General features: G+C 39.5%; 1 protein-coding gene across 2 annotated transcripts in view; it reads left to right on the top strand.

Moving 5' to 3' along the window:
- The window catches only part of NELL1 (neural EGFL like 1), a 1057189-nt gene that overhangs the window by 991137 nt on the left and 42122 nt on the right, over positions 1-23930 (top strand). For both annotated transcript variants that reach the window (XM_070783206.1, XM_070783205.1), the window contains one exon: positions 20015-20208. In XM_070783206.1, the coding sequence (XP_070639307.1) occupies positions 20015-20208 (194 nt within the window). The remainder of the gene's footprint in view (positions 1-20014; positions 20209-23930) is intronic.

Below are 23930 nucleotides of genomic sequence, written 5' to 3'. Positions count from 1 at the left end.
AGGGAGGACAGTAATCAGAGAGAAATTGAGAACAGTCAGACCAGATTGCATGGGGGTGATTAGACTTGAAGGATGGAAAGGTTATGGAGTTTATAGATATAAAGATGAATATTAGTAATAGGGAAGATTATATGATTACTTCATATTCATCACTCTTGCAAGATCTTCACATTTTCTAACTGATTTTATCCTCAAAACAACCCATCAGGTGGGAATTTTGGTAATCTATGCTTGATGGACAAAAACTGAGGTACATAGATGTTTGATAAATTGCCTCTGGTTATCTAGCTATTAACTGGTAGATTTCTTCTTCCAGAAAGTGTTCATCAATATCCTTACTAAGAACTGTGTACATGTTTAATATTTTTGAAATATTAAACAACAGGAATATTGCTTTCTTTATTGCCCAATAAAGTCTTGCTGCAAAAATGGTACTATAAAAGCCATATTTTTATGTATTGAATGCCAACCGTGTATCATTTCACTTTGAGAAATCCTTTATAGGTAGCAAATGAGGGGAAATAGATCAAGTAGCACAGCCATGTGTGAAAGAGCCCATGTTCTTTTTATTCCCTCAAAGGCCTCTGTCAGTTGTATATTAATTGTAGGTGATTTGTGAAAGGTTTAAATTAAGGTGTCAGTGGTGATCATTATTCAGATAATTGCCTCATTTTCTACTTCACCGTGTGCTAATAGATACACACCTGGTATAAACCCCATAATTTCTCATTTTTTTTGTTGGAGTATAATTGCTTTACAATGTTGTGTTAGTTTCTACTGAACAATGAAGTGAATTGGCTGTATGTAAACACATATCCCCTTCCTCTCGGGTCTCCCCACCATGGATAAAGAAATGTGGAATATATACTATGGGCTATTCAGTTCAGTTCAGTCGCTCAGTCGTGTCTGGCTCTTTGTGACCCTGTGAACCGCAGCACGCCAGGCCTCCCTGTCCATAACCAGTTCCCGGAGTTCACCCAAACCCATGTCCATCGAGTCAGTGATGCCATCCACCCATCTCATCCTCTGTCATCCCTTTCTCCTCCTGCCCTCAATCTTTCCCAGCATCAGGGTTTTTTCAAATGAGTCAGCTGTTCACATCAGGTGGCCAAAGTTCCTTAGCCATAAAAAGGAATGAAACTGGGTCATTTGTAGAGATGTGGATGTGCGTAGAGTCTGGCATAGAGAATGAAGTAAGTCAGAAAGAGAAAAACAAGTATTGTATGTTAATGTATACATGCAGAATCTAGAAAAATGGTACAGATGAATATAATTTTTAAATTTAGTTTATGTGTATGTACAGGGGAAATAAGATTTTACTCCACACCATTGTATCTTAAGGTTCATCACCTATCTGTACAAAAGAGAGACATCTAGGGTGATGGTCATTAAAGACGTCACCTGAGTGTATCAGTCATCAGTACATTTCCATGCTGCGAGGTGGAGGCTGTGGCAATTTCCAGTATTGCTGCAAGGTATCAGGTCACAGACAGAGCTAGAGCTTGAGAGCCAGAAAGGCAGGGATACTTGAAGAGCTGGAGCTGGCTTGCACTTTACTCAGCTTCTGGGGTCTGGATGTTCACAGTTTCCTGTTCCTGGTTGCACTGAAAGCACAACCCTGCTTTGCAGGCCTGTATTTTTGACTAGAGCCTGGTTTCTACCCGGCAAAAGAGAACAAGAACAAAGTAATTGCCACTAATCGAAGCTTTTCCTTTTCCCTGCAGTTAACATGAATTGTTCAAACCAGACTGGGGTGATGCTTTCAACAGAGCATTTATCAGAGTCTGGATCTTAGGACACTAATGCTGGGATATTTTTCAGCAGAGGGTTTACTCGTAAATGTATTTGGGAAATTCTACATTATATAGAGTCAAGGTGGCTTATGAACGGCAAGTCTTTTCAGAGCCTTTATGTTGAGATTGTCCAGAATTTATCTGGCTTTAAACCCTTTTCCCCTCTAACCATCCTGTGGAATTTGGCACTTTGCAGAATATACTAACTGAAAACTCAAGAATGAATATAACCCTCCTCTAATGTTTCTGGACTTTGGCCACCTCATGCGAAGAGTTGACTCATTGGAAAAGACCCTGATACTGGGAGGGATTGAGGGCAGGAGGAGAAGGGGACGACAGAGGATAAGATGGTTGGATGGCATCACCGACTCAATGAACATGAGTTTGGGTGAACTCTGGGAACTGGTGATGGACAGGGAGGCCTGGCGTGCTGCGGTTCATGGGGTCGCAAAGAGTCGGACATGACTGAGCGACTGAAATGAACGGAATGTTTCTGGAAAACCTATTTGTTCAGTATCATTGAATAATGTGTTCAAAGTAGGGAGGGTTTTTTTTCCCTCAGTTCTGCAATGAAACATTTTTGGACATAACTGTTCTTTAAGTACCAGCAATTTTTATATTATTATTCATTTCTATTATTAATTAATGTTGCTATAAGACAATCATTTGACTATATGTCTCTTGCATTCTTCTTCTCCGGTGATTATTAACAATGTATTGAGTAATCTTACGTTAACTGTCATGTATTGAGTAATCTTCTAAAGGCTTATTGGGGCATAGCTGTTTTGTCCCAAAGCTAAATTGTCCCAGTCCTTATGTTTTTGACACCTTTTTCTCCTTTGAATAAGTATATTTTATGTCTTTCATGTATTATAACCTAACCAGTAATTTTTTAAATAATATCTAGAAGATTGCTTTCTTTTCTACTGTGTTAAATGAAGACTTGGTAGTTCAATGTCTCTGGCTACAGCAACTCAGAAGCAGTAATTAGAAGCCAGCTGCCTCTTTAGGCTTAGGGGATATAAAGAAGGATGATACAGGTCTCCAGGGGCACTCCAAGACGATTCTGTGCTGTGTGAATCAGCCCAATGGCAGTTCTGCGAAAATGAAGCAAGTCGGATGGGAGCTGTGAGAAGGGCTTTCTTGGAGGCAGAGATGGGGTCATGCAGTGACTATACAAGAGAGTAACAGTTGTGTGATATGCAGAGAAAATGACTGACTTTTTCCCCCTAAAAAAGTGCAATTGTGGGTTTTCTGTAAGGTCTTTTCCTTCAATGTGAACTTGGCATATTTAGAAAGATCAAGCAACAATAGAAGCCCTTTGATTTTTCTGGCACAGGATCTTGAAGCTAACACCATGCAAAATCCTCTTGATGAGTTTTAAATGACTTTTTTTTTTTTTACTGTCTTCTTGAAGAGTTAGTGCCAAATGAGTGATAATCGAGTGACTAAGGGGGAAAGTGTTTCTAAAAATAGTTCCTAACATTACTTCCTGTGAACTCAGGAAGCTGAGTTTCATGGCGCTTAGGGCAGAGGTTCTAGAAGTGTGACCCTTAGACCAGCAGTTTCATCAGCATCAGCTGGGAAGTTGTGAGAAATGAAATTTTTTTACCCCACTCCAGACCTACTGAATAGACAAACCTGGGAATGGGCATGGTGATCTATTTTTTAATGCTCCCTCTTTAGTGGATTCTGATGTTCACTCAAGTTTGAAAACCGGTTTGTCTTTTGTTTCACTGAAAGGCTTCAGAGGGTGTCCATGAATGCCCTGAACCTGTGGGCAAGTTTGTGTATATGTGTGTTCATGCCTCGTTTGGAGGAAGCAGAACCGTATTTTCACTGAGGGTCTCCGAATAACACTGACTCCAACAATGTAAAAACCACTGTTGAAACATCAGGATCCAGCCTCAGTGTTCCCAGTCCGACTTTCCACCTGAAGATCTATAATTCAGTCTCCGGGGGGGTCACCTGCCTTCCTTTCGCAGTTTCTGAGCACTGTGTGGAATTGAATTCCATGTAGTTGTCAGCTTCTTGCTTCTTGAAGTGCAGTGTGAGCAATTGTTTCATTACAGAAATGTGTGGTTTGAATGTCTTAGAGCCAAAGATCTTATCTATGCTGCAACATAGACATCAGCATGTACCACTTCTTTAAAATGAATGTTGAATTGTTTTAGTCTGGGGTTATTCATGCCACTGTGAAATATCTATCTGTGGGTTTACGAGCAGAGAATTTTAACTATTGTACCCAAACCCACTAAAGTACTGTCAGCATACGCTTATTCAAAGAGCATATATTGAAAGGGTCTGCTCTATGCCAGTCCTCATGTTAAGTCTCAGGCACAGCATCAGGAATGAGGAGAGAGGAGGTAGGCAGGGCAATTAAATACATAAATTTAAAAAAAATTAAGGAAACAACAAAAGCTTTATTTCTTTTAAAAGTCCTCTGTAGGTATGGATACATATCTTCTGTGACATCATTCAGCAGGACAGACTAACAGACTCTCTACACATGATGAAGGTGTGCCATCTAGATCATGGGAATTGATTGATATAGCAGGGAAAAGCACTGGAGGGAGTCTTGCTAAAATTATTTGACCTGAAAGTGACACATTATGTTTGCTTACAAGCTGTTGGCTGGAAATAGATATACAGTCCAGTCTGAATTCATGAGTTCGGGGAAGTATAATCTGTGTGTTCAGAAGTAGTAGTAAACCCTACATCTCTATCACATTTCCGTACAACAAAAAGCTGTTTATCATAGATAGAAAGATAGAGTGACTGAAGGAAAAATGGAACTCCTGTTAGGGTTGCAGCATGTGGAGATAGCAATATGTGTGGGGATTTTCACAGAAAATGTTATCTTTTTCACTGGATCTTAGGATGAGAAGGAAGTTTTCCAGGCAAAGTAGATATTAAGGTAAGGATTCCAGGCAGGGATACTAGTCGGATGGGGAACAGGATCATGGAAGAGACCTAATTCTGTTCAAAAGGATGGTGAGATTTTCAATATGGATGAAGTACATTTTATATATATATATATATATATATATATATATATATATATATATGGGCATGTTATAGGTGAGGAAAGGCAAGAAAGGAGCCCTGGAAACAGGTGGAGACCAGAGTATGAAGGGGCTTGTATTCTAAGATAAGGGGTTGAAAGTTTTGAATTCTATTTCATAAATATTAGTGTCTCTAACAGTTGTCTCTGAAGCACTTATTTTGTGGTGAAAACTCTGATACTTTTTAGTAGCTCTTTTTAATATAAAATATAGCTATGTAAATAGCATATCCCACAGTTTCAAACTCTCTATCATACATGTATCATTGTGATTATCTGCACCTGTGCAATTTTGCTCCTCCTGTTCCTTTTGCTTGGAATGTTTGCTGAAAAAGTGAGGCCATCAAAATCAGCTGATTTTTTGATCATGATCATTACCAAGCAGCTCCTGTGTGCTAACATTTGTCCTGTAGTTCTCACAACAACTCTCCAGGTTTGGTATGATGTCTCATTTTATAGAAGGGAAACGTGAGAACAGAGGTGTGTTCTCTGCCACACAATGAGTAATAATTTCTCAACTGAGAAATTGATCAGATCAGATCAGTCGCTCAGTCCTGTCCAACTCTTTGCGACCCCATGAATCGCAGCACACCAGGCCTCCCTGTCCATCACCAACTCCCAGAGTTCACTCAGACTCACGTCCATTGAGTCAGTGATGCCATTCAGCCATCTCATCCTCTGTCGTCCCCTTCTCCTCCTGCCCCCAATCCCTCCCAGCATCAGAGTCTTTTCCAATGAGTCAACTCTTCGCATGGGGTGGCCAAGTACTGGAGTTTCAGCTTTAGCATCACTCCTTCCAAAGAAATCCCAGGGCTGATCTCCTTTAGAATGGACTGGTTGGATCTCCTTGCAGTCCAAGGGACTCTCAGGAGTCTTCTCCAACACCACAGTTCAAAAGCATCAATTCTTCAGTGCTCAGCCTTCTTCACAGTCCAACTCTCACATCCATACATGACCACAGGAAAAACCATAGCCTTGACTAGATGAACCTTTGTTGGCAAAGTAATGTCTCTGCTTTTGAATATGCTATCTAGGTTGGTCATAACTTTCCTTCCGAGGAGTAAGAGTCTTTTAATTTCATGGCTGCAGTCACCATCTGCAGTGATTCTGGAGCCCAGAAAAATAAAGTCTGACACTGTTTCCACTGTTTCCCCATCTATTTCCCATGAAGTGGTGGGACCGGATGCCATGATCTTCATTCTCTGAATGTTGAGCTTTAAGCCAACTTTTTCACTCTCCACTTTCACTTTCATCAAGAGGCTTTGAGTTCCTCTTCACTTTCTGCCATAAGGGTGGTGTCATCTGCATATCTGAGGTTATTGATATTTCTCGTGGCAATCTTGATTCCAGCTTGTGTTTCTTCCAGTCCAGCGTTTCTCATGATGTACTCTGCATAGAAGTTAAATAAACAGGGTGACAATATACAGCCTTGACATACTCCTTTTCCTATTTGGAACCAGTCTGTTGTTCCATGTCTAGTTCTAACTGTTGCTTCCTGACCTGCATACAAATTTCTCAAGAGGCAGATCAGGTGGTCTGGTATTCCTTTCAGAATTTTCCACAGTTTATTGTGATCCACACAGTCAAAGGCTTTGGCATAGTCAATAAAGCAGAAATAGATGTTTTTCTGGAACTCTCTTGCTTTTTCTATGATCCAGCGGATGTTGGCAATTTGATCTCTGGTTCCTCTGCCTTTTCTAAAACCAGCTTGAACATCAAGAAGTTCATGGTTCACATATTGCTGAAGCCTGGCTTGGAGAAATTTGAGCATTACTTTACTAGCGTGTGAGATGAGTGCAATTGTGCGGTAGTTTGAGCATTCTTTGGCATTGCCTTTCTTTGGGATTGGAATGAATACTGGCCTTTTCCAGTTCTGTGGCCACTGCTGAGTTTTCCAAATTTGCTGGCATATTGAGTGCAGCACTTTCACAGCATCCTCTTTCAGGATTTGAAATAGCTCAACTGGAATTCCATCACCTCCACTAGCTTTGTTCGTAGTGATGCTTTCTAAGGCCCACTTGACTTCACATTCCAGGATGTCTGGCTCTAGGTCAGTGATCACACCATCGTGATTATCTGGGTCATGAAGATCTTTTTTGTACAGTTCTTCAGTGTATTCTTGCCATCTCTTCTTAATATCTTCTGCTTCTGTTAGGTCCATACCATTTCTGTCCTTTATTGAGCTCATCTTTGCATGAAAAGTTCCTTTGGTATCTCTGATTTCTTGAAGAGATCCCTAGTCTTTCCCATTCTGTTGTTTAAAGCAGTTAGTTTTGGGATTCATATAAATAAAATATAGATTAAATTCAGTTTTCTGCCAATTCCTAGATATATTACCTTGAAGCAACTCAAACTGGGGCATTTTCCTACTAAAGAGCCCTTGAGATAGTGAGAGAGTGGTGTGATCTAGTAATCTAATTTCTCTTTGAAAAGACCTAGGCAGGGAAAACAGAAACTTGCTACTGTAATAGTCCAAGCAGTAGAAATGTAAATGAGTCAATCAGTTACATAAGGGTGGACAGTGAGCATTCAATCTACTCCAATTAGTTGCAATGTTTTTTAAAGATGGATCTTGCTTTTGTTGTTTTAGTATTACCTTTTACATGTAGTGTGTGCATGCTCAGTCACTAAGTCATGTACAACTCTTGCGACCTTTTGGACGATAGCTCCCCAGGCTCCTCTGTCCATGAGATTTTCCAGCCAAGAATACTGGAGTGGGTTGCCATTTCCTTCTCCCTACCCATGGATCATACCCATGTCTCCTGCATTGGCAGGCAGATTCTTTAGCACTAAGCTACCTGGGAAGCCTTTACATATAATGAGCACCAGTTAATATTTGGACAGTCTATGTACTGGCTGCTATGTTGGAGATTTTCCATTAGGTCTTTGCAGAAAGTTCGTTCTCTGTGGACTTGGGAGCCTGCCGTTGTGTGATAATGAGGGATAAGCCTGACTCGAAGTCAAGATGCCTCTATTTGTGTCCAAACTCAGAAATATACTAGCTCTAAGCTCTAGCCATGTTCCTATATTTCTTATAGTGAGGTACAGGTATTGCTGAAAGATTACACAAAGCTAGAAGAAGAATCTTACTTTACCCATGGTTTGAGGGCAAAATGATTTTTTCTGTCATAACAGTTCAGTTCAGTTCAGTTCAGTTGCTCAGTCGTGTCTGACTCTTTGTGACCCCATGAATCACAGCACACCAGGCCTCCCTGTCCATCACCAACTCCCGGAGTTCACTCAAACTCACGTCCATCGAGTCGGTGATGCCATCCAGCCATCTCATCCTCTGTCGTCCCCTTCTCCTCCTGCCATAACAATCCTGACCAAATGGCTGGATTGAAAAAATAGCAGGAAAAACAGTTTTTAAAACAGAAAACATCAAGGCTCAAATACATTTCACACCCATATTTTCCCCTTTATATGTGGCCAAGATTCAGAGAAGTGAGTGTTCGTTCTTTCTTATCATGGAGATAAACTTGGTAGAAACATTTAGGAATAATCATTTGACTCTCTGCTTGGTTCTTTTGAGGAAAAGTGATGGTAGTGCTAAGTTTTTTGAAAGGACAAAGTAGATCCTGATTTGAAAGGATTCTGAAAAATCTAAGGAGTAAAGGTATAAGAATATGATAAATTATTGTTATTATATATAATAAAGGGTTTCCCTGGTGGCTCAATGGTAAAGAATCTACCTGCCAATGCAGGAGATGTAGGTTCGATCCCTGGGTTGAAAAGATCCCCTGGAGGAGATGGAAACCCACTCCAGTAGTCTTGCCTAGGAAATCCCATGAACAGAGGGGCCTGTTAGGGTACAGTCCATGGGGGTATAAAACAGTTGGATATGACTTAGTGACTCAACAATGACATATATTAAGGTATTATCATTATACATAATAAAAGGATAGAAATCTGTTTCACAAAGACATGTTAATCATGACAATAAAGTGAGTCATGGTTGAAATACCAAAGCATCTGCAGGTTGCTAAAAAAGATACATGTAAAGAATTATTCACTGTTTGACTGCTCCATTAAAATTAACCTTCCCACAAGCAGGAATTTTGTCTGTTTTGTTTGCAGTAGTATTCCCAGTTCCTAGAATAGTGTGCAGCATATCATATGTACACAATAAATATTTGTTGAATAAGTGAATTAATAAAAGGACTCTCCGAGAAACCATGTCTATTATTAACGAGGACATTGACCCCTACCTAACTGCTGCTTACTCTGAGGAGCTGAGCTGGACCACAGATGAACTGTAAGAATTCCTTTTGTTTATACTCGAGCAGCCTGAGCCATGTCAAAGATAAATAAAATCAGACTCGAGTAGCAAGGACAGATTTTAATCAGTAATAAACTACAGCAGTAGAGAAGGGGGTCCACCATGAACTGAACTCAACTTTGATTTGTGCAGAGGGGATTGAGCATTCTAAAAGGAAAATGAGCAAGTCTGAAGAAGAAAAGTAGGGGCTTGAGGAGAATCAGGGAAGTAGAAGTTTATAAAAAGCAGAAAGAGGGTGTTGGTCCATACAAATCCCATCTGGGTCTGTTCACCAGCTTTTACTGCAGTTAGATCTCTATTCACCTAGAGAGAGTAGGAGGGGAGACGGGGGCCTGTCTTCATGCAGATGTTGGCTGGGACAACTGGAAAATTCTTTCGGCAGTCTTGTGCTTCCCCATGAGGGAACTTAAAGGGGCTAGATTCCTTACTTTAGGGATGCTACCTTGAGCTGTTAGAATCTATGCTAGAGTTTATGAATTTTTTTTAACATGGCAGGACAAAATTATTTGTGCTAAGAGTCAGCAGTTTATAGACCCAGGCTGAGGCCTAATCAAGAAAAGGGCTCTAGTCAGAGGAGCCTGACTAGAGTTTGCTCAAGGAGAGACTCTGTGTGGCTTCCTTTGCTTTTTCTCCGGAAACTATTTGAGGTCTTTGTGCAGGTTGGAAAAGAATTTTCAGATACAAGGCAGATCGAGAGGAGAATAAAGTTTATTAGAGTGGGAGATGCTGTGAAAACAGTGGGCTGGCTCAGGGGAGAGCTGATCCCTTTTGCAGGTAGCAGCAGCCAATTTTTATAGCCTCAAGACAGATAAAATTCCTCCTGGAAGTGCAGCATTAGGTAACTGGTTAGGTGGGTATTTTACCTAATGTGGGGTCAGGGTTAGATCCAGAGGCTTGTGTCCTTGCCATGCGGCTTGGTCAGTTAGTTCCAGATATTTTTGTCCAGTGACCTTGTTATAGGGCTCCACAGAAACCAACTTAGTTTTGGCTTTTATGGTTTTGCCTCCTGTGAGGTTAAAAAAAAAAAAAAGAAAAACACAGAATGACAAATTCAAAATAAACAGAACTTGCCTCTCAAAAGTCTAGGGCAGGGTGGGTTCAAGTTGCCTACTCTTTGCTTTATTTTTTCCTTGACTCTCCCAAAAGCCCTCTAGGTCTTTCCAGAGGATATCCCTTCAAAACAGGAAGCCCAATCTATTTTTACCAATACGTTTATTAGGAGAAGAAATATGAAGAGAGAAAGAAGATGCAAGAGAAGGACTCATCCAAAAAAAGACACCGTGACATCACATTAAGATTTGTTTATCATGTGTTAGTCTTCTCTGTGGATATTGCTCTTCTTGGCATGGTGGCCCAGGTTGCTGTCCTAGGTCAGTGTTGTAACTCTCCCTCCACTGGAACAAAGCTTTTAGAAAAGCTTTCACCCATCCCTGGAAGTCCTGCATGCATGCTCAGTTGTGTCCCACTTTTTGCGACACCATGGACTGAAGCCCGCCAGGCTCCCGTGTCCATGGGATTTTCTACGCAAGAATCCTGGAGTGGGTTCCCATTTCCCTCTCCAGGGGATCTTCCCGACCCAGGGATAGAAGCCATGTCTCTTACATCTCCTGCTACCGCTGAGCCACCAGGGAAGACTTCCTAGAAGGCAGGATCCATAATAAAGAGAGGAGTGAAAGGAGAAGTGAAAGACATGGATGGTCTTTGAATTCTTAGGGCCATAGTCTGAGGCTCTTATTTAGATGAGACCTTATTTGGTGAGAACTGTACTATTGATAATGGGTTTTGGCCATTGATTTCTGTGTAAGTTGCAGAATGTTTCTGATGGTAGATGAAATTACTTTGTAACCTCTCGGTGCCTAGGGCTTTTTCTTGGCATAGAAGAGATAAGAAATTATTTCTCATCTGTCAGCTTTCTTGAGAGAATGATTTGTTAAAGTAGAGAGTTAGTTTTGGTTTTCACCCTGGCTGGATTCCCCACGCATATTTGTCACTAAAGGTAACCTTGCCAATGAAACAGGAAAACCATGCTGTTCCCTTCATTATTTTTCTCTTCAGCACCTGCTTGCACATGTTCATTAGAAGAGGCAAGGGATATTTCAATAAACAGTAAATGTCCAAGAAAATGATTTAATTCTAAGAAGTCCTTTTTTTAATCCTGAAACTGGGTTCTTCCATTCATTTCATCCTGTTCTCCATCTGTCACCAGTCATATTCTAACACTGGAGTTACAAGCTCAGTCCTATGAAGGTGAAAAGTAATCATATAAAGATGAAATAGATAAGAGCATAGAAAGTATTTTACACAAATCCTATAGTTTATTAAAGAGAAAACTGAGACCCCCAAAGGACAAGGGTTGTTCCATCAGATTCAAAGGTAAAACCTGTGTATGCACATTTAAGTAGAGGAGAGACAGTCTAAAAGGTGCTGTGGAAAACACAAAGATAAGTAAGACCAGAATATTACTCCTGAATGAATAAGGAAGATAGAAAAGTATGTTCCCAGCTAATCATACAAGGTAACATAAAGGACATACTGGTAACATAAAAGTCAAGGGCATGCAGTTTATTCTTTTCAGTTGAGGGTGAAATTTTGTTAAGGAGATTAAGCCACACAATAAATATAACAATAGAATGTATACAGACCAGTGTTAGGCGTTTTAGTAATCTGTAAAAACATCACTGTTCTACTGCTGGCATCAAATTCAGCTCTATCACAACCCTCCCTCCCACCTAGAAGCAGATGTGTAAAAACATATAAATCTAGGGTTGTCAGCATCAATACTGTAGCCTCTCATTGCAGTAAAATTCTCTTTGGTTAGTAAGTATTTCAATAGTTATAGATTTTTTATTTATTCTCCCCACTGGTCAGAATTGTATTGATTTTAAACAGATGTAATCACTAGTTAAAGAAGCGTGATTTGTTCATGGCAGAAAGCAGGCTACTTTGGTTAATTTAGAAGGTTACTCTGCTTGTATTCTACTCTTGTTTTCCTACCTAGAAGGAACTGTTTTCTTCATATGCAGTAGAACACCCAAATTTGCACACTCTGTAAAAAATAAAATGTAGTCAGTGACCATGGGAGTTTATAGAGTGTCAGAAAACTATATTCTTTTGATATTAGTCACCTAATACAACACATTTTTGATTAGGGCTCAGAAAGAACTTGGAGTGCTAGCATTTCTGGGTTTGGCTGGCCAAAGTACTGATCAAATCCATGAGAATTTATGTGAGAGTTCAGAATTCAAGTAGAAATCCCTCAGTAAACAGATGAAGTTGTGAGCTGGCTGCATAGTAAGAGCTCAGGTTTATTAGGCTAGTGGAATCCATGAGATAAACTCCAGGAGAGAAAAAAATAATACAAACAAGAATAGCAGCTAGTCATTTCTGAACAATTACTAAATGGTAAGCATTGTATTACCTTCTTACTCAAATTACCAGTTATCCCAGGGTGTATTTTTGTACCCACCCTTTTCAAATGATGAGACCAAGGCTCAGAGATGTTAGATAAATTTTCCAGGTGTTGGGTAAATTGTAGGGATGGGAGTGGGGTGCAGTTGGCTTATGTGTCCCCCTTTGCCTAGAACTTTCCCAGTTTTATCACCAAAAGTCACCTATCTCAGAGACGCTGTCCACTCCCAGTCCCAGGCACAATGGGGACAACAGGTCATGTTAACTTGCACGTACTGATGCTGAATTTCAACACTTAAGCTTTAAATTGGTGTCTTATACTGCGTCCACTGAGGAGAAAGAGAACAAAAGACCAGAGATGGAACTTTGGAAAATGGTAATAACTTTAAAACTGGGAAAAGACTGTAAGGTTTATACTTACAGACCTATGTCTGTATCCTTTGCCCGTTTTATCCCAGTCTCTAATACTCCGTCTAGGACAGAGAAGACGCTCAACGAATATGATATGTGTAATTAGTTGAATGATTAACGACTGATTGTTAGCGATTGGATGAATGAAGAGGTAAGAGGATGAATAAGGCAACATCATATCCCACAAGGATCAGGAGAGAGCTCAAATTAAAATCATCAATAACAATATTTAAGTAAAGAGCAATGCTTTTGCAAACTAATGGTCATGGGAACCTTCAGGTTTAGGCTTTGAAGAGGGTCACATGGAAGCTTGCTGCTGGTTGTAAACACCAGGAACAAGACCTGGATTTAAAAGAGTGAGTCATCACAAGATGTTCTTTTTTTCTCCTCATAGAGTCAGCTCAGTTAAAGGAAAAGAGGGAGCCTCATTAGAGAATAATGCAATTACACACTGAGCAATAAGAAATACCATAGTGACAGTTTTTTTTTTTTTTTTTCTCTATCTCAAGAAAGGTTAGAGACTGGAACTATAGAGATTGAAGAGTTAACGCTGGAGGGACATCGGAACTTCTTAAGAGACACATGATAGCATCTCAAATAGGCAAAATTATAGCTCAACGATATCTTCTTTCTGTCTTTACATTTCAGGCTGAACACCTCGTTTCATTCAATTGAGATGAGTTGGAGCCCGTTGCTATGCTGGTGTTCTCTCTTCTGATGTGTCCCGAGTATCTCAGCACCACTCTTAATAGTCTGAGCTCTATGGGGAACATGTTATCAAAGTATGATGTGACTGGCACACAGGGAACATGGCGGTCGCTTCTCTTGTCTGGGCCTGAAACTTCCTATGCTTAAATCTCATTAGCCTTATATTTTGCAGGCCATCTCAGACCTCAGATTTCCTCAGTTTTCTTTCCTTATTTTGCTGATGTGCAGTGTTTACATTTTCCCCTGTAGCTTTCTCTCTGCCACTGCAAGAGAAGCGGTGCTGCTTTTGCTATGGGAGAAGCTTCTGTGCTCTATCTTGTCTATCACTAATAAGCCCTCAAGCTCCGTTCTCATTTCCAAACTACTAATGTCTGGTAACGATTTCCAAGTCAGAACACACACAGCTGGCTATTCAAACCCCAGGTTAAATTTTGTTTTCTGACACATCACCTGTTTGGAATTTGAAAGTAAGTCAAAATGCATTGCAGTAGTTATTCAAGGAAGAAGACAGGGTAATGACAAAGGTCATTCCTCTGACTTAATGCTACCAAACCATTGGAAAAAAATATTTCCCTTGATCTCTGAAATCAACTTGTAAAGTTTCAGCTCCTGAAGCAGGTACCATTACAGTTGTTATACTATTAAAACTTCCACAGAGCCTTTTTTTTTTTTTTTGGAAAGCCAGGAAAATTGTTTGGGGCTAGTTTAGGATTGGTTTGATTGCTACGGATATAAACGTCTCTGAAGAGTTGTTTTTTTTTTTTTTTTTCCCAAGTGCAGGTAACATAAGAACTTCAAATTAAAGAACAAAGCAGACTGTCTAGGCACAACTAGATTTTTTAAAGCAAAATTAAGTACAATAATAACAACTTTCAGAAATTATGAAACTGTCAGTGCAGGAAAATTAGTTCTAATGTAGGCTTAGCCATGGGATTTTATTAAAAATGTTCTCATACTAGCATTCAGTTCAGTTCAGTTGCTCAGTCGTGTCCAACTCTTTGCGACCCCATGAACCACAGCACGCCAGGCCTCCCTGTCCATCACCAACTCCCGGAGTCCACCCAAACCCATGTCCATCGAGTCAGTGATGCCATCCAACCATCTCATCCTCTGTCATCCCCTTCTCCTGCCCTCAATCTTTCCCAGCATCAGGGTCTTTTCAAATGAGTCAGCTCTTCGCATCAGGTGGCCAAAGTATTGGAGTTTCAGCATGGAGCATTTTAAATAATGAATTTACAGGGAGAAACAAAAGGAAATCACAGACAGACATTACTTAGAATAAGAAAAAAAAAAACACAAGTACATTTTAATGATTATAGATTTGTGTATGGAATATTTTGCCTGATTTTCATTTCATTGCCTCTTTGTCATTGGAGGCCTGTCTGATGATTTGGGTAAGTATCATGGGTGACTGTCTTTGTGTTTGCTCAGCAGAGAACAACAGTTGCAATATGTAAATAGGGTGCCTCTTTCCTTTGGATGCCTTGGGATATGTATAATAGATTAAGTTGGCTTTGTGCAGAGCAAACAGGTCTGTATTACCAAGAATATGAATAATGTCAGTTTCCGTAATTGCTAACATCTGGCTTTCCATAAATCTGTTAAATTGCATGGAAGCAGAATTAGATTTCTGTGTCATAAGTAAAGCAATTACATGGAACTCTGTAGGCAATATGGTCCTATATTCAACTGTGAAATCCTTTCATTCTGGAGCACTGAAAGCAAATCCAGGTTTTGCACCCTGCTTTTATTGTGAACCCCTAGGTGTGTTCATCTTTTTGCTCAGGTTTCTTAATTTACGAGAGGAAAACACTGCCAATATGTTTGTAACTTTCTTAAATGCAAAATAACCAAATGTTAAAAAAGCATGTTCTAGCCGGGCATTAACTGCCAATTTAGAGAGTATTTTTGAGGAGACCATAAGTTAAAGATCCTTTTGTTGCCATTGTAGATCTGTTGAAATTAATCTTCCAGACAGTTCCTGGGGTGATTTGTTGATGAGTCTTTCTCTGCCATTGTTCCCTTAAGCATTTGAAAGGAAACTGGGATATGGAGGGAAGAGGAAAGGTGGCTTTCCTATTTCAGTGTGGTTACTGCTTTCTGTATTATTGTATTTTGAACTAGACCCAAGACCTTTCCCAGATGAAAAGTCAACAATAAGATGCGTTCCCTGAAGAGAAGGGTTGTGGTTATGCCTCATGCTTATCGAACACCCCAAACACTAACTTTTGGCAAAGCAGTCTTTTATAGTCATATTGGTCTGTAAAATTCCTGGATTTAGGTAAGTTAAATGGACTTCCCAGGTGGTGAAGTGGTAAAGAATTCGACTGCCAATGTAGGAGAGGCAGATTCAATCCCTGTGTTGGAAAGATCCCCTGGAGGAGGAAATGACAACCCACTCCAGTACTCTTGCCTGGAAGTTAAATAAATACATTGCACATCCAAAGTATATTCTTTTGCACTTCCTAATGAGAAAAAGGAAAAAGATTTAGTTTTTGCCCTTAATGAGTTCACCATCTACCTATGGAGCCATGGATATATTAAACATATAACTCCAAAGAGATGAATGCAAGGATACAGAGCAAGGTACAGAGAAACTAAAATGCCAGTGGTGACCGTCCTACAGGATGAGGGATGGTGATGCTTGATCTGGATTTTGAAGAATGCATGAGAGTAAAGACAGCACACAGGAAAGGGAAAAGTTTACCTTTTCAATTAATTTACACCCCACCCATTACATGTACACTAAGAAACAGAGATAAGGAGGGGCAGAGGAGGAATCCCATAATTAGAAAAGGCATGTTCCAAGACACAGCCAGAGGAAACATCATGGCCTGTTTGTGGGTCACCCATTGCTTTTGAAGAGAAAGGGGAAGGGACAGAAGGTAACAACTGAAGTGCCAAATCAAGGGTTATGTGTATGCTAGGAGATTGAATGTTCTATTAGAAGCATCAGAGATCCATGGAGATATGGCAGAGAAATGACATGAACAGGTTTGATTTTTAATACAACACCCCTACCCTGTAGAGGTATTTACAGCAATGATTCTCTGGCAGAACAGAGCCCAGATGTCTAGATCCTAAATTACACCAATTAAGCCCATTTCTAGTGGTGAACCACCACTAGAAAACATCAGTACTTTTATTTTTTTTTAATTTTATTTTATTTTTAAACTTTACATAATTGTATTAGTTTTGCCAAATATCAAAATGAATCCGCCACAGGTATATATGTGTTCCCCATCCTGAACCCTCCTCCCTCCTCCCTCCCCATACCATCCCTCTGGGTCATCCCAGTGCACTAGCCCCAAGCATCCAGTATCGTGCATCGAACCTGGACTGGAAAGCTCTCCAAACATTTATATTTTGCCCACAATCAAAAAATCACTGAATTAGAGTGAAAAGTAGCTGGAGTCAGTATAGACCAGCTAGGAGGCTAATGCAATAGGCCTGGTGAGCTATATGAAAATCAGAATTGAGTTCAAAGAAACCTGAGTTTTATTTTCATGATTATATAAGTGATGAGCTAGCTAGCTATCATCAATTTACTCTCTATCTGTATCTCCAGACTTACAAACCAGATTATAAATGTGATGAGAGAAGTATAAGATACTGTTTTGTTACTTTCAGCAAAAATATAGGAGTGAGAATAATGCAAAAAATATCACTTTAGTATTGTTCCAAGATAGCATATATCTATACAGTAAACCATGTACTACTAACTATCATTGCAATGAGTGTTCAGAGAGGGTGAATAATCACTCTAAACTGTAATGATATTGGAAGATACTTAACTGAGGAGGTAGGGCTTGCAGTTGTTCTTAATCATTTATCTTCATTAAATAAACAAATATTTTTAAGTACTTATTATGTTATATATGTTTTTACCTTCAAAAGACTATAGAGTAGGTGGATATGGTTTTATACAGTTGATAATTGAAGGTCATAAAGAGTAAATAATGTGACCAAGGATACACAGTGTAATGTATAAAATGACCAGTACATAATCACCAATTAATTGGAAGAGTTTAATTTCAAACATGTGTGACCTGACTCCTGCATTCATTGCTACTTTTTGTTGGGAAGAATTAGAGGAAAAAGACTAGGAAGATGAGAGAGGCTTCTAGGCAGAAGCACCATAGGGTCATACATGTTACCCAGGAGTAATGAAGAAGTAATTAAGGTCTGATGTAGTTGACTTGGAATCTAGATAGCATAATTTAGGATCATTTCCACAAATGTCAAAGGAGAAATAATTATTCATTAAGTCAGTGTTTTGACTGAGGCTACAATTGGTAAAACAAAGATTAAAAAAACCTTATAATGAACTAGTTTCTAGAAGTATGATTGGAATTCCTTAACATCTTCCACTTTGCACTGTGGCTATAAAGCCAAGTTTTATACCAATATAGTGCATATAGTCAGTAAGGGAAGATAGGTCATTGTTTCTGACTGTTATTAAAGTCACTAGAGTTTTAAAGTTCTAGCAAACTAATTATACCATATTCTCTGAATTTCAACTAAAAATGCTGAAAAGAGACCATACAAGATTTTATCCTTGAAAAAGAATTGCAATGTCTAGAGGGCAAATTAGTTGAAAGTAGATAAAACCACAGACTACTCTAGTATGCTTAAAGAAGACTTTAGGAATTGAGTTGGCACAGTTTAGTGGAAAGAGCTGTAGTATACCTGTTGTAAGACCCAACACAGTCTTTGCTCTACGACATACCAGCGGTGTGACCACTTAGCCATCTCTGTAACTTAGTCCTTCTTTTGTAGACTGAAAATAACTATTTCCATCCTGCAATTATATGACATGACTTGTGAAAAAGAACTCTGAAAAACTTTGAGATATATATATATACACACACACACACACACACACACACACACACACACACTCACTCACACATAAAATAATAGCAGTAAAATTGATTTTATGTCTCTGAGCACATTTTTACTTTGAGTACCTAAGGGGGAAATGCCACTTATAATCACTTTTTTGTGTGCAGCTTAGTTCCCTAATTCTTAAAAAAATGCCTACAATTAAGATGGATTTTAGTGTGAAGAGTAAGTTAATTTATACTGTTATTCTCACCTGCAGTAGGAGTCACGCCTACAATTAGTAGCCTACTGCCAGTTTTTTATATACTGCTGTGTTCCTCCACATCACTTTCATGAGGACAGTGTCTTTAAGTCACTGTCAACATTTATAGCACCAGTGTGCAAAAAACCCTGGTGCCGAGCAGACTTTTGGTTAAAATATGTTGAAATCAACATTGTCATCTGAAAGATATTTGAAGGGCTTGGCAGTAGATTAATCAATGGAGAAGACAAATGACCTGATAGACAAATGGCTAATGTTTTCAAATACAAATACTTTAAAGATTGTCATAAGAAAAATCAAGCAGACTTTCCTTGAGTGATTTCAGAACTGGTACCTAAGTAGAAGTTTCTAAATAATATATTTTATTTCCATTTAATGAAGACATTTCTGAAAGAGTTATTCAAAGATGAAATTTGCTGGCTTGTGAAGGAATAAGTTCAGGAAAAGGACTCCAACAAGGGATGTATAGCAATCTGTTTGAGATGCTAAGGTCACCAGAGCTCTGAATGTCAACGAGGGCTACTGGATTTGTTTTTCTTCCATACTTGACTGTCAATGAAAAACAGCAAAATATATGGTGTCTTTCATCAGAATTCATGCCATACCTCAACTGTAGCCTCAAGATGTTTTCTTGTGTGAGCAAAATTGCTGCTAGTCATTAAGGAGGTGAGTTTTTGATTAGGCAAGGCATCCTTTAAGAATTATTTCCTTTTCTTTCAACATTGGCCCCAGGATCTGGGGGCAGTCTAATTGGCTCAGGATTGCCCTCATTGCTCACTCGTTCCTACTCAGTGGCTCATCTATTCACAACTTTTCTAAACGACCCAGGTCTCAATGGGGTGTCTCCACACTGTTAATGAATTAGCAGTATTTATTGCCTCTGGATGGTATAGTTCTTGAGGATCTCCTAAAACCAGTTCAGGGTTCCTACTGAATAATTCAGTAATTAGAGTCTGACAGCTATGGGTTTGAGTCCCAGACTGGCCACTTATTAGCTATATGACAGTGGGCATGCTATTTAACTTACAGGAGCCTCAGCTCCATCATTTCCCAACTAGAGATAAGAACAGATTGTCCTACACAGAGCTACTTTGCAGAGTAAAGGAGATAAGGCATGTGAACAGCTTGGCGCAGTACTTGACACTAAGCAAACAATGATGTTAACTAGGGCTACAGTCAGTGATTATGACTTTCTAATAATCATCTTGGCTAGAGTCTAAAGCTCCCTGCTTTCTCTCTTGCAGACATTGATGAATGTGCCTTAAGAACCCATACCTGTTGGAATGATTCTGCTTGCATCAACCTGGCAGGGGGCTTTGACTGCCTCTGTCCCTCCGGGCCCTCCTGCTCTGGTGACTGCCCCCATGAAGGAGGGCTGAAGCGCAACGGGCAGGTGTGGACTCTGAAAGAAGACAGGTGTTCAGTCTGTTCCTGCAAGGTGAGGCTGGTGTGGTGCACTGGAAACTGTCACTGTTCTTTCCTTCCCCCTCTGCTCTCCCTCCCCATCTGTTTCCACCCAGTTGTTGATTCACAGGTCTCGTATGGTTCCTGAAAAGGATTCCGTTCTAATCCCCACTACAGCTAATGATGATGCTGGGTGGCAGGCAGACTTGCTGGGAATGAGGTGAGGTGTCGGGGTTGCAAAGAGACTGCTGAACACAGGGGGAGCAGAGCAGAGAAGCCAGTGAGTCCCCCTACTGAGAGCCAGCAGTGCCTTTAAGGTTGGTTGGGTGAGAGCTTTAATGAGCCGTCATCTCCTACTTTTACAGTCTTTCTGATTAAACCTTCTCTTTCCCTGAAATGATCACCTGCATGAACTTGCTCACTCTTCTGGTGACATCATCCAGAAAGCAAGGCTCAGAGGCTTGTAGTGGCCAGAGACAGGTGAACCTCTGACACATTGTGAACACAGGATGATGAAAGTACGAGGCTGTCTGGTAAATGATGTCTTTTTGTTGTGCTCAGTGCTGAGTAATTCCTTACATTAAGGAAGGAATTTGGAAGTGAGTTTAATGCTTATGAAAATAAATTTCTGTCATCGACTAGTTTTGCATTATGCTCTGCAAAGTGGGCCTATTAAAGTGTTTGATTCCTTTGTGCTTTCTTTTGTTGATCTTGCCTATTCAGTTTCCTTTGATATTACATTTTCTGTAGCTCTTACATTGTATTTTTATGTCTGTTTGAATGACACTGTTTACTCTTTGGCTTTATGGGCATGGGAACTGTGAGAAGTTACTTCCTCAGTAGCCTTGTAGAGAGCTGGTCTCCTGATGAACTCAGCGTGCTTCCTGGAAACAGAGTAGAAATGAACTTTGAAGTCACCCAGTTCATTCACCTGCCTTCAAGTCTGTCACAGCTCCAGACCTGGAGGCACATATTTAGGAAAGCTGTATTACTAAGTGTTTTTTTGTTTGTTTGTTTGTTTTTGGCTGTGAGGCTTGCAGGATTTTTTTTTCCATTTGTTTATTTTTAAACTTTACAATATTATATTGGTTTTGCCATATATCAAAATGAATCCGCCATGGGTATATATGTGTTCCCCATCCTGAACCCTCCTCCCTCCTCCCTCCCCGTACCATCCCTCTGGGTCGTCCCAGTGCACCAGCCCCAAGCATCTAGTATCATGCCTCGAACCTGGACTGGCGACTTGTTTCCTATATGATGTTATACATGTTTCAATGCCATTCTCCCAAATCATCCCACCCTCTCCCTCTCCCACAGAGTCCGAAAGACTGTTCTATACATCAGTGTCTCTTTTGCTGTCTCGTATACAGGGTTATCATTACCGTCTTTCTAAATTTCATATATATGCGTTAGCATACTGTATTGGTGTTTTTCTTTCTGGCTTACTTCACTCTGTATAATAGGCTCCAGTTTCATCCACCTCATTAGAACTGATTCAAATGTATTCTTTTTAGTGGCTGAGTAATACTCCATTGTGTATATGTACCACAGCTTTCCTATCCATTCATCTGCTGATGGACATCTAGGTTGCTTCCATGTCCTGGCTATTATAAACAGTGCTGTGATGATCATTGGGGTACACGTGTTTCTTTCAATTCTGGTTTCCTCAGTGTGTATGCCCAGCAGTAGGATTGCTGGATCATAAGGCAGTTCTATTTCCAGTTTTTTAAGGAATCTCCACACTGTTCTCCATAGTGGCTGTACTAGTTTGCATTCCCACCAACAGTGTAAGAGGGTTCCCTTTTCTCCACACCCTCTCCAGCATTTATTGCTTGTAGACTTTTGGATCGCAGCCATTCTGACTGGTGTGAAATGGTACCTCATAGTGGTTTTGATTTGCATTTCTCTGATAATGAGTGGTGTTGAGCATCTTTTCATGTGTTTGTTAGCCATCTGTATGTCTTCTTTGGAGAAATGTCTATTTAGTTCTTTGGCCCATTTTTTGATTGGGTCATTTATTTTTCTGGAATTGAGCTGTAGGAGTTGCTTCTATATTTTTGAGATTAGTTGTTTGTCGGTTGCTTCATTTGCTATTATTTTCTCCCATTCTGAAGGCTGTCTTTTCACCTTGCTTATAGTTTCCTTTGTTGTGCAAAAGCTTTTAAGTTTAATTAGGTCCCATTTGTTTATTTTTGCTTTTATTTCCAATATTCTGGGAGGTGGGTCATAGAGGATCCTGCTGTGATGTATGTCAGAGAGTGTTTTGCCTATGTTCTCCTCTAGGAGTTTTATCATTTCTGGTCTTAGGTTTAGATCTTTAATCCATTTTGAGTTTATTTTTGTGTATGGTGTTAGAAAGTGTTCTAGTTTCATTCTTTTACAAGTGGTTGACCAGTTTTCCCAGCACCACTTGTTAAAGAGATTGTCTTTAATCCATTGTATATTCTTGCCTCCTTTGTCAAAGATAAGGTGTCCACAGGTGCATGGATTTATTTCTGGGCTTTCTATTTTGTTCCATTGATCAATATTTCTGTCTTTGTGCCAGTACCATACTGTCTTGATAACTGTGGCTTTGTAATAGAGCCTGAAGTCAGGCAGATTGATTCCTCCTGTTCCATTCTTCTTTATCAAGATTGCTTTGGCTATTTGAGGTTTTTTGTATATCCATACAAATTGTGAAATTATTTATTCTAGCTCTGTGAAGAATACCGTTGGTAGCTTGATAGGGATTGCATTGAATCTATAAATTGCTTTGGGTAGTATACTCAATTTCACTATATTGATTCTTCCAATCCATGAACATGGTATATTTCTCCATCTATTAGTGTCCTCTGATTTCTTTCACCAGTGTTTTATAGTTTTCTATATATAGGTCTTTAGTTTCTTTAGGTAGATATATTCCTAAGTATTTTATTCTTTTCATTGCAATGGTGAATGGAATTGTTTCCTTAATTTCTCTTTCTATTTTCTCATTATTAGTGTATAGGAATGCAAGGGATTTCTGTGTGTTGATTTTATATCCTGCAACTTTACCGTGTTCATTGATTAATCCTAGTAATTTTCTGGTGGAGTCTTTAGGGTTTTCTATGTAGAGGATCATGTCATCTGCAAACAGTGAGAGTTTTACTTCTTCTTTTCCAATTTGGATTCCTTTTATTTCTTTTTCTGCTTTGATTGCTGTGGCCAAAACTTCCAAAACTATGTTGAATAGTAATGGTGAAAGTGGGCACCCTTGTCTTGTTCCTTACTTTAGGGGAAATGCTTTTAATTTTTCACCATTGAGGATAATGTTTGCTATGGGTCTGTCATATATAGCTTTTATTATGTTGAGGTATGTTCCTTCTATTCCTGCTTTCTGGAGAGTTTTTATCATAAATGGATGTTAAATTTTGTCAAAGGCTTTCTCTGCATCTATTGAGATAATCATATGGTTTTTATTTTTCAATTTGTTAATGTGGTGTATTACATTGATTGATTTGCAGATATTGAAGAATCCTTGCATCCCTGGGATAAAGTCCACTTGGTCATGGTGTATGATCTTTTTAATGTGTTGTTGGATTCTGATTGCTAGAATTTTGTTAAGGATTTTTGCGTCTATGTTCATCAGTGATATTGGCCTGTAGTTTTCTTTTTTTGTGGGATCTTTGTCAGGTTTTGGTATTAGGGTGATGGTGGCCTCATAGAATGAGTTTGGAAGTTTACCTTCCTCTGCAATTTTCTGGAAGAGTTTGAGCAGGATAGGTGTTAGCTCTTCTC

Source organism: Bos indicus, chromosome 29, assembly GCF_029378745.1.
Source record: "Bos indicus isolate NIAB-ARS_2022 breed Sahiwal x Tharparkar chromosome 29, NIAB-ARS_B.indTharparkar_mat_pri_1.0, whole genome shotgun sequence".
Lineage (NCBI taxonomy): Eukaryota > Metazoa > Chordata > Mammalia > Artiodactyla > Bovidae > Bos > Bos indicus.
The sequence above is the reverse complement of the archived record's forward strand: the minus strand, read 5'-3'. Positions and strand labels throughout refer to the sequence as shown.